The 12,366-nt window shown below is 32.5% G+C and overlaps 1 protein-coding gene across 1 annotated transcript; it reads right to left on the reverse strand.

The window, feature by feature from the left end:
- Positions 1-5,902: 5,902 nt before the first annotated feature.
- Positions 5,903-6,733, reverse strand: LOC132285075 (auxin-induced protein 15A). The gene has a single exon (XM_059787245.1). It carries the CDS (start codon positions 6,522-6,524, stop codon positions 6,132-6,134), a length of 393 nt encoding a protein of 130 aa, XP_059643228.1. The 5' UTR covers positions 6,525-6,733; the 3' UTR covers positions 5,903-6,131.
- Positions 6,734-12,366: the final 5,633 nt, after the last annotated feature.

Consider the following 12,366-nt stretch of genomic DNA (forward strand, 5'->3'; position numbering starts at 1 on the left):
AAAATGTTAAATAAAAGTGGTGAGCAAAATTGCTCAGTAAGTAGTGCCTAAGACACACCTCTTGTGTCCCCGTGAATCCAAACAAGGAATAGGACAATAGGAATTGGGGTCATACTATGTCAGAAAAGTACAACATTAAATCCAATCTCAGTATACACAATATGATGTTATGAAATGTAATGCATGCCGATGTCGTTCCCTATTTTCAACATTCAAATCCATCACTTTCAAACTGTTAATATAACCCGCCTTTTGGTGACCCCGCAGCGACATGAGAGAAGGATTGGTTAGTGTCCCTGACCCTTGGTTACCCCCGCGGCGTCATTTTAGACCCAGCTAGCTCAACCACGCTAGGGCAATCTCCCTAATTCCGTCTAGGCTATATTAACACACCGGCCCTTTGGTAACCCCACGGCGACCGGGTTTTCTCAAAACCATTTTAATCAAAACTTCTTCCCAAAATTTCCCTTTTTCATTTCAAATCACATTAATCCCATTTCATGCCCAATGCTAGTGCATGAATGCATCATGCCATGTCCAAGTTCATAATTCCATAACTAACTCAAACTTAATTAACATAACATGATTCACAAGAATTTTCAAGTAAAACTACAACATGCTTTCATACAATCAAGATCTAACACGATAGGCATATAAAAATCAACATTTATGTATGCTTGTAACACAAATCAGCATATATATATAGAATTCATGAACTTCACGATAAACATGGAAAATCAACATTTAAGTATGTTTTTAACACAAATCAGCATATATATATATATGAACTTCATGAACTATATACATCACAACACAATCATTCTAAGATAATTATCATCAATTAGACTAATTAACAACAATTATATGAAATTAACTCACAAGGGAACAAGAAAATGTGGGTTAAAGACTCCTACCTCAATCTAAGTCAAAAGCCCCAATTTTCACCTCAAACCCTCAAAATGGGTCTCAATTTTCGGACTTCTTAGAATGGCCAAAAGTTGAAATTGCTGGTATGGATTTAAAAACCTCGTCGTGGGCTTCAATTTGCCGTAAACGGCATCCAAAATTTTTAAGAGATGAGTAAGAAATCAATGATTGAAGTTGCAAAAGAAAAAAAGAAAAGGAAAATGCAAAGGTAGCGAGAGAGAGAGAAACAAACTGGCCGAGAGAGAGTTGAGTGAAAATAAAATGGGTCTGTAATGACCCTTATATCACGGTGGGTCCCACAGTAGAAAAATAATGTTTAATAATTATATATATATATATTGATAAACATTAGAAGGACTATTATAAAAGTTTTAAATTAAATATTATCATAAATAATACAAGTTTTAAATTATAGTGATATCCTCTATAAATTACAATATTATAAATATTATTGGATATAATGGTAATACAATTATAACTTTCTATTTCTTTATCTCTTAATGAACATAGTAAATTACAAGTTTATTATCTCCTTTTCTATCCAACCAAGTAAAAAATAAAAAATACACAGTCTGTGACGTCCTAGATTTTTTCGAATTCGTTTTGGTATTTTTCAAATCTTTGGTTTTTTCCCCTTCTCGGATCATCATTTTGCTCACCATGCTTCGTTTTGTGTGCCACGTGAGTTCCGTTAGTCATTCGATACATTTCTTTGAGTTTAGATATCTTGGAAGTGTGTTTGAGTCCATTTTGGACATTTTTGAGTCTTGGACCAAGGGGATCTCATGTGGGTCCAGGGTAGCCTAAGTGCACGGGAATGGTGAGGAGCTAAGTGAAAAGCCATTAGAGGCCGTTATTATTATATTTTCAGTGAATTATTACCTTAGGGCAATTTCATGAAAGTTGTTTGGAGGAAGGGAGTAATTAGTTATGGAAATTTTGGGTTAAATGATGTAATTTGTGAAAGTTATGGAAGTTCTATAAACAGGGGATGTTTAGCAAACAACCCCATTATTCATCATCTTCTTCCCTCATTTTCTCTCTCTATATCTATACATATATTGACCATCGTGTCCATTTTTTTTGTTCAATCTAATTAATTGGATTTCAATCTAATCGATCGGATTTGTCCATACTTAGAAAAATTTCAAATAATGCCAGAATTTGCTCTCAGTCCGATCATTTTGATTTTCCCAGACTTAGAAAATTTGAGATTGTCAAAATCGGCCTGTATTGACCAAATTTCAAACAATCATAACTTAATTATTTCTAACCCAAATTAAGTCATTATTGAGTGTAGATTGATGCATTCCAAGCCACTTTTCCATTGACATCAACTACATTTTATAATTTTAACTTTAAATGACTATTTTACCATTCGCGAGCTTAAGATTACGACATGAATCCAAAATCGGAGTTATCATTCTTTAATGATCCAATATGGTTATGAATGACTAGTATGACTTCATTATGACTCATAACTTATAGTAATATGTATAATCACCATTTTTGCCATAGTTTACCTCGGGTTCGGGTAAGGACTCGTTAACGATACGAAACCCTGCGTTCGGGTCGTTACACAATCTCTTCCTTAGGGATATTTTATCCATCCATTTTTATCTTTCTTCCATTAAATTTTTTTCTTTCTTACTGAACAAAGCACAGGGGTGGCCAAAGATCAGATTAGACATCAATTCTAATCCAATCCATTCCCAACAGATTGCAAAAATTTGAATCTGCCACTGATTTGTGGAATAATAGATCATATCAGATTGTTTATTTTTTAACAATAGTCCAATAGATAAAATTTTAATTTATCAACATTAATTCATATATTTAAATGATATTGGCTAATACATTCTTAGAGTCCATTAAAAGATCATTAACTAATTAAATTAACTAATACATTGTTTGAATATATATATATATATATATATATATATATATATATATATATATATATATAAATCTCAAGGATCAAATCGGATTTTAACAATCTAATCTGTGATCCGATCCGTGAGTTACGGATTAAATTTTTTTTTTTTTAATATGCCACCAATTCGTCAGTGCAGCAATCCAATTCAATCCGCATGGATCAGATTCGCGAATTCACGGATTATTTGTCCACCCCTGCTATTACCTACTCCCAAATAAATACACAAACAAAAAATAATAATTTTAAAATAGTAATAAAATAATTAGACTATAAAGGAAAACAAACACACAACTTCCACTTTGTAACTCTATTAGCGGGCTATTAAAATAATTAAATAATAATAATAAAAGAAAAAATAAAAAACCTAAATCGGGGCTAGTAGTTGATATTATATAATTAAGACATATTACGTCCTACACAATGCTAAACGGTTTTCGTAGTAGTTTTCTTCCAGAATACAATGGTCTAGTCATCCACGGTAGCCTTACTACAAACCAGTGGATCCAACGAACCCACAAAGCATAATACTCTCAATTATTTGACTCAAAATGCTCCCATACTACTCAAATAATGATATTAGATTAGATTAAAGATTTGGGGTCTAAGTGGCTCAAACCACTTGACCATGACTAAAACCCAAATGAGTTAGGTTTATGTTGAGAGGAGAGAATAATGTGTAGGAAAAATTGAATGAAATGATAGTAGCCTTGCGTGAGTATATATAGGGAAATTGGTGCCTTTTTAATTTCAACCCAAACCAGCACCAGACAACCATTCGAATTGAATAGCCATTTGGTGTACTGTTGAGTATGTTTCTATGTTTCAACCCAGATTGCACCTATTAAGGTTTAGCCGAATAACCGCCCCTAATTGCCACCAAATGATTTAATTAGATATTCTGGACAAATCCAAGTTCAAACAAACCCATACATACTCGACCCTAATTTGCCTATACCCAAATCGATAATTTTGTTAAGTAAAAGAAAAAAAACTTTTGGTAGCCCAAGCCTAAGACCAGACTGGCCAAGTCGGACGACACACGCATGTGGTGGTTTGGACCCAACTTGCCTAGGTTCATGTTGAGAGAGAGGGGAGAGAAAACATGTAGAAAAAATTGAATGAAATGACAAGCAGCATTTATAAATAATCTTAGGTGTGCTGTTTCAATGGTTGAAGGTTTAACGGAATAACCACCCCTAACTGCTACCAAATGATTTAATTAGATAATTTGGACTAACCCATATCAAAATAAAGTCATACGCACTCAAGCCCAATTCACCTAGGCCCAAATTTATAATTTTGTTTACGTAAAAATATATAGTTTGGGTTTGGACCCAAACTTGCTTTGGTCTTAGAATATTGGGTGCCCGAAGGTTCCATTCTCGAAGTGTCAAACAAGAAGTATATAAAGTCCATATGTTTTCCATCATATTTGTACGTGTGACTCTCATTTCCCACAAAAACCATTATCTTCTTTAACTTTTTATCAAACACCATATTTTGAGACACAATTTATCGTTCGCCGGGAAATCATTTTGAACAAAGAAATATCCACACTCATCTTTTCGCGGGAAGAATATCCGCACAAAACAATTAAGAGGACCCATTTTTTATTTTAACCAAAAATTGACTTGAACACCTTCAATTTACTAGATTTCAAACTTTGTTGGCAGAGGAGGAAACAGAAAAGGAGACACAATGAATAAAATAATAGAAAATACGGCAAGAAATAGTATTTTAATTGTAGTTTTGGGTAACTTTACAAGAATCATCTCAAATTGAGTTATTTAGAAGTCTGTTTCAACAATTTTTTCGAATATCACTTAAAAAAATATTTGTTTTTAAATAATAGACTTTTATAATTTTCTGAAAATAGATTTTTTTAATTTTTTTTTTTTGTACTCAGATTTTTTATTTTTTATTTTATAAAATTGAACCAATGTTGTGCTTCTCACACAAGCCAGAAATTTATTGCAGTGGCTGCATATTGAAAATGGTACAATAATTTTTTTTTTTCAACTAGTAGTGCAGTAAACAATATTCAATAGCATGTCATTATTCACAAAAAAATTGCACTAAAAAATATACAATATAGACATCAAGTTCATAAAATCGCAATAATAAATTAAAAGAAGAAAAAAAGAAAAGAAAAAGGAGAGAACATTCATGGAGAAAATATTAAAGAAGGGGAATGCATTTTTTTTTTTTAAAGGAAATTAAAGATATTTGAAGAAGAAGAGTAAAAGAGTGAAAAAAAAAAAAACAAAGAAGAACTAGAGAACTTTTTAGGAAGAAAACATTTTAGAGAGGGCAATTCGTATAAATACACAAAATTACAAACAGAAAGTAATAATAATAATAATAAAATGATGCAGCCGGCTAGGGTTGGTGAGGGATACTTGTTCTATATTATATTTTATGTACTTTATACTTCAATATTGTACTCCCCTCTATATCACCCAATTAAGTATTGGAGTCTGGAGATAACTTCAATGATTTTGTTACTGGATGGATGAAAAGTACCAGGCCGCTCCCCATCAAACTGCACATCCAACAACCATATATTTACAAATATTAAAAAATCGACTGAGTGAAGCTTTATGAGTCGATCTAATTAATTAAAAAATCGACTGAGCAAAATCAAATTTCTAATTATTATTATTATTTTTTTGCTTGAGATCATTTGACAAATCAGCTTCAGACACAAATGTTGAGCAATTGCAACAGAAACATACAGAGACTCAGCAACAAACCACCACCTAATATTAAGACTCAGCAACAATACCTACCCAACCACCCACCCACCACTCCAAACAAAAGGATAAATAAAAAAGTAAAAAATAAATGCCCCCTCCCCCCACCCAAAAAAAAAGAAAAAAAAAAAACACAAAAGAATAAGAAGAAAACATGGCATGATTGTTGAGTAAACTCAGTGTCTGGGAAAGTATGCAAGTAATTTAGGATTAATGAGAAAAGAAGAAAGAATCCAAAAAAAGAGGTATGTTTGAATACCACAAATTTGTAATTTAGACTAATAGTATTGAAATCTGAACTAGAAAATTGAAAGACTTGTCTTCAATTTGATCAAAACTGGCCCAACCAATTTGGTGGACATGAATTATGTACATTACATGTTGTTCTAGTACAATCCCAAGGAATCGCAGACCTCATTAATGAACATTATAAGCTAGCCTATGCACTTCCAACATTCATCAAAGTGCAATTACTTCCTATATATATTTCTCACTATATATATATATATATATATCTAAATAAACTCCTCAACCAAATTCCCAAAATCAAACTTCCCCTGACTGCACTCCACAGCACTGACCACCTCTTGGAAAGTAGAGACATTACATGGAACCACCAGTCCATTCCTTTGCTCGAAACCAAACTCATTGTAAGCCTTCTCCAGCAACATCTTGAACAGAGGATGAGAGAGGTATCCGGTCGGCACCACGAACCGCTGTCGCTCCTCTCCCACATAGATTGCCAGAAAACCGGTTGGAGTCGTCCCAGAAGGCGACGACCCTTCTTCCCTCTCCCTCAACAAAGATTCATAATGCGACGACTCGCCTTCGCCTTCGCCTTCTACTCTGCTCTTCACCTTCACTTTCTTGGCCAGTTTCTTAACAGAACCAATCCTTTTTCCAAGCATTTTTCAATATATATATATGTGTGTGTGTGTATATACAGAGAGAGAGAGAGAGAGAGAGAGAGAGAGGGTGAGGAGGAAGGTATGAAAATGTTGAGAGGAGAGGGAGCTAGAAAATAAAGAGTGGGGTGGGGTGGATTCGTAATGTGGTGTGAGAGGGGAATGTCTTAAAAGAGGGTCATGGCTTTGACTTTTAAAAAAGGGTTTGGAGAGAATTTAAAGCTATGCATGATTGTGGTGTTTTTTCTTTGTGTTGAGAGGAATTGTCTTTTTCTACTTTGACTTGTCAATAGTTAAGGGCAAATTGGAAATCAGAAAACGAATGTTTAAAGACTTTGGCTATATGAGAGGGTTTGCCACCAAACAAGCTAATCATATGACTTTCCACTTTCCACATTTATTAGCCATACACGGACTACAAGTGCTCTGCCTATTCAATGCCCAATGGATTTTAGTACTTTCTTAATGCATAACTTAATTGTGTGCCCACTTTGTAGCTTGTGGTCAAATGAACACGTACTACTTTTCTTTTTTCCGCAAGTTAAACGGATACAAATTCACCAAACTAGTTGTTCAAATTAAACTCTAAATCCTAAAAACTTTAAAATCTAAGCCCTAAACTAAGTCACATGAAATGAGGGTGGAAACGAGAACGAATTCGAAAGTAGAAGCGTAAGAACGGCATAATTAAGTAATAAGTAGTGAGAATTTAAGCAAGAACGTGCGCGGAGCATGAGAGCGGGAGCGCGCTCGGGACGTGAGAACGACACTTATTGAAAAGAATTATGTAACTTAGGCCTTAAATCTTATATCTTATATAAAAATCTAGTTGGTTAACAATTTTTGACAACGCTTTTATGAAAATTTCATTAAAAAAAAAGTGTAAAAACTGCTTTTTGATTTTTGAATTCGTGAAACTATTTTATGAGTGACACACCAAACAAGTCCTAATATTTTCATGATAGTATAAATTTGGATGAACTACATTAAATTTCCATTTTCTATCTGGATTTTGCATTAAACCCTTCTTTTTAATTTTCTTGCCAAAAGACCCCCTCAATTATCCAAGGGAGTAACTTAGCAAACCGACGTCAGCTGAAAAGGAACTAAAATGAAAATTGACTTAAATACCCACGAAGCCTATTTGAAAATCTACTTATAAGTTAAATCAAACAATTCCTAATATTTTCATGATATAGTATAAATTTTCAAATAGCATAGAATTTTCACCCATATAATTCTTTAAATTTCTCAATTGAAATTAATCATGAACTAAATCACATAAAGCAGAATGGGAGCGAGAATAAATTTGTAAACGGGAAAGTGAAAACAGTAAAATTTAAGTCATACAGAGTAAGAATTGGAATGAGAGTACATTCAAAAGGTGAGAACAACACCTGTCGAGAAAGATTATGTAACTTAAGTCATAAATAGTAAAATCACAATTACAATTAGAATCATCAAATTGAATAATTTATCAACTAAATTGAATAATAAAAATGCCGTCCCATTTTAGATTCCGGTGTTATAAAATGTAGACGGACCAATACATATATATACTTGAAGGAATCAAGTTCGGACCGAATCAATTATATACCGCGTACTACTGAATTTTAGTAATCCTTGAGTTTAAAAAAAAAAAAAACACAAAAAAAACATGGTTTGCTATAATTATTGTTCCACATTTGAATCAACTACCATATTTGAATTTTGTAAGGACTAAACAATCTGACAAAAAAAACAAAGTACTTCTCAATAAAGAAGAGAATACTCTCAACACCCACCTCTGTATGTTGAGAGAGAGGGCGTTTGGTGGAAGGGTGACAATAGTGGGCAACATGAATGGAGTGGGATGCTACTAACTTATATATTATCATCTCCGTGGGTTGATATAGTAGTCAAAACTAGCAACTTCAATTTGACACCCATAACGTGCAGGAAGGTTGAAAACAAAGGCAGCAATATAGAGAGAGAATGTGTGTGTGTGTGTATGTGAGAGAGAGAGAGAGAGAGAGAGAGATAGAGAGAGAGAGTGGTTGACATGGGAAGGGGTCCATCGACAAGAGGACATGGAATTTGGGTGGGCTGGGCCAAAATTTTGAATAAGAGGACGAGCTGACTTTAGGGAGGAGGAGGAGGAGGAGGCACAAGGCCCACAAGCTAACGTCAATGTTAGGCAATCTTCATGGCTCAAGACCAGTTGTACAAGTACATCACTTGTGCCTTCTCTGTACAATTATTTGTACCTCATTCACGGTATGATATCATGGTATCACCAAAAATTGATGGTGATTTGTGATGTCTATCATTTTCTGGGAAAAAAAAAGAAAAAGAAAATTGCAAATCATCAAAGTATCATTTTTCTTATAAAAAAATACTCTAGTAAAAGCATGGAAATAGAGAATCTTCTCTATTCTGTAGGTAGTCCATAATTCAAAATTTCCAAATTGTGGGACCCTTTGGAAGAAGACCATACTTAAATTTCGGGTTTCCGCTAGGTTTCAATATTTGACCTCCAATTAAGATATTTCTTCTTCCATTTCATTGAAACTATGGTCTTGTTTTTTTTTTAATACAAACATTTCCCGATCTACTAATTTATGAAGAAAAAAAAAAACTCAATTCATTTATTTTCTTCTTTGAAATATTTCAACAAACCGGAAAGATATATATATATATATATATACAGCCATTTTGTTCTGAATTATTTAAATTTTCTCCATTATGTTCTAAATTATTTAAGTTTTCTCTATTTTGCTCTGAATTATTTTTGCAATTACTTTCTCTTTTCTTGTAACAACTAAGGCGATGTCACAATAAATTAAGATTTAGGGTTAGGGTTAGCAAAAGTCAAGATGCCATATGGCAAACACAACCTTTCATCATGTTATTGAGTATGCCAAGTCTAAAATTCAATCTTGGATATTCCTAGATGCTTATTGGCCTAGGTTTTTTAAACCAGTAAAGCTTCATTTTCTAGGTATCCAAATATTTATATAAAAGTTTGATGACATATACATTTTCTTTTTCCTGGTCAGAACATCCATAATGGGTACAATAAATAGACTAATCCAAGGGTTTAGACCAATTTTTCATTATTAGTCCTTTTAATAATTATAAAAGTATCCTATTTACCCATTCTTTGTTGACATTAAAAAAAAAAAAAAAAAGAAAAAGAAAAAGAAAAGGGTGCGTCGGACACTTTAATGGTTTTTTAGAAAAATAAAAATAAAAATATTATTTCAGAGAAAAAGATTAATAAAAAAATGTTTTGAAATGAAGGTCTGGGTACCTGTAATTACCTAACAAACATTGATTGTGAAGCACCTGAATCGTGCACTTCATGAATTCATTTTTATATGATTCTTAATATATGTGTATATATATATACATACATATAGACGCATACCTAAGATGTATAAATATGAATTATTGTGTACCTATACGTCTATTGCAGCCATATGCTTTAGTTTGGTGGGTCAAAAATGCCGGACTTATCAGTTTATTCGGTAAATTGCTAGGGGCTCATGTAGCCTATGCCAGATTAATTGTATTTTGGCCGGAGTAATGAATCTATTTGAAGTGGCCCATTTCGTAGAAGAGAATACCTCCTCAAAACAGGCCACATTACTTTATTTTCATTAGACAACCTACCACATTTTGGATAAATAAAACCCAAACATATTGATGTGGCATGTTTCTGCCGACATTGTCTCAACATCAATGAAAACATGAATGTACCCAAAAAAAAAAAAAAAAAAAAAAACTTAAAAATTGGAAAAAGAATGGTTTAGATATCCACAATTCATCTATTGTAATTCATTGCCTAACTATGACAAAGACATTTTTATAATAAAGGAACAGATATAAAATCATGATTTTTATTCAATGTGCGAGTACACGAGTTCGTATGAGAATATCCACTCATAATTTTTTAATTCCTTAGTTAAAGGTTATAGTATTTTGAATTTTATTATTTAAAAAAAAAAATTAATTTAATACTTTACTTTCATATTAGATTTTTAATCCTAGTTTAAGCCTTTCCTCGCAGTTACATAATACATTATAGTTGTGCTGAAACATGACTGTTTGGCCACCGGCAAATAGAAGTAGAATATGGCATGGATGTATACGTGTGATTTATGTGTGTATTTCTACTCATTCATATTAGCTCCAATAAATACCAAATTTAACATGTATTTTTAAGTGTAAAGTGAGGTCATGAAGCATAAGTAAGAGTCCCTTCTTTTAGGCTCCATTTATTTGGATGTAAAATATTTTTAAAAATTTTTATTTTTTATTTTTTGCGTTTGATTGTCATAAAATATTTACAAAGAAAAAAAATATTCAAATTTAATAAAAATAATTTATCTATTTATTTTCGACAAGTTATTTTACATGCTCTGTTCGATAGATTTGATCTGAACTTCGATATAGGTCTTTACCAAATATCGAAAAATATATAAATATATAACCTAAAAAATAAAATATTTTTTAAAAAATCAAAATAAACGCAGCCTTAAGTACAAGCAATATCTTCGAGCCACATCTGTGTATCAATCCAAAATTTACCAAACACGTGTAAAAGAAGCATTTTGCACCCTATTCTAGGGTTTAATCTGGTCAATGCTCCGAATGTTATGATTACCACACTAGAGTCTGCTTATTAAAAAAATAAGAGTTTTAAAACATGAATCAACAGGTCTTCACCACCCTTTCCATGCGGATAATGCATATATAAAATCAAGTGCTCAAACTTCACACTTCAAAGCACATATGATACTAGTTGAAAAGCAGATTACCCAAAAGCCACTAATAAGTGGCTTCTCCTTTGTGATGCATGCTACTTTTGACCTACACCTACCACCTGTCCACATCCATCCATTAGGATTAAATTTGAGCCCATTCACTGATAAACTGGTTTGTATGTGCAAGAGAATTTTAATTTATAACCCCACAAACTGGACCAATTGTTGCTGGCCCTATGCAGATCATTATAATTACCACCATGACTTGAATAATTCTCAATCGGATCTCAACGCCACAAACTTCTCAATCGGATCTCAATGCCACAAACTTCAAACGATTCTTCCTCATCTTATTTTTTACCTTCCTTACAGATGAGAAGAAAACTTTTCATCACCCTTTAATGTAAGATAATGATAAAATAATATGTATCTATTTTAAATTTAATATACTTTTTATTTATTTATTTTTGTAACAATAAACTCTACATATCATTATAATTACCACCACAACTTGAAGAATTCTCAATCAGATCTCAATGTCACAAATTTCAAATGATTCTTCTTCATCTTATTTCTTACCTTACCCACCGGTGAGAAGAAAACTTTTCATCACCTATTAATATAAGATAATAATAAAATAACAAGTATCTATTTTAAATTTAATATACTTTTTATTTATTTATTTTTGTAACAATAAACTAACATTTCTGCGCCCCAAAGGGGGGCTTTATCCCTTGACCCACTAGAAAAGTTAAGACTTAAAAAATAAAAAAATACAAAATAAAATAAAAAAAATAAAATTAGTATCAACACGTGTTATTTTGTCATGGTGACACATTGACCGTAAGCAAGATATTCCTTCTCATCCCATCAAGCACCTAACTATTAAAAACTTCTTAGTCACTATATAGGCATATTTATCCATATTCCCCAAGCTCACTAGTATAGTTTGACCACACCACAAACCATAGAGATTAGAGAGTCAAAATTAAGTTAATTAAAGGGCACCATGTCCTTTCTCAGAATCTGAAGAGCATCATTTCCATGGATGCAGTGTGATTGGACTCCACTCTTATTGCTGATCAATCCCGATCATA

The sequence above is a fragment of the Cornus florida genome, unplaced genomic scaffold, assembly GCF_030987335.1.
Source record: "Cornus florida cultivar Cherokee Brave unplaced genomic scaffold, ASM3098733v1 CherokeeBrave_3.0.0_Hap2_Chr02, whole genome shotgun sequence".
Classification (NCBI taxonomy): Eukaryota; Viridiplantae; Streptophyta; class Magnoliopsida; order Cornales; family Cornaceae; genus Cornus; species Cornus florida.

What these genes read in the sequence shown, in the direction of transcription:
- LOC132285075 (XM_059787245.1), bottom strand. Translation starts at nt 6,524, where the DNA reads ATGCTTGGAAAAAGGATTGGTTCTGTTAAGAAACTGGCCAAGAAAGTG.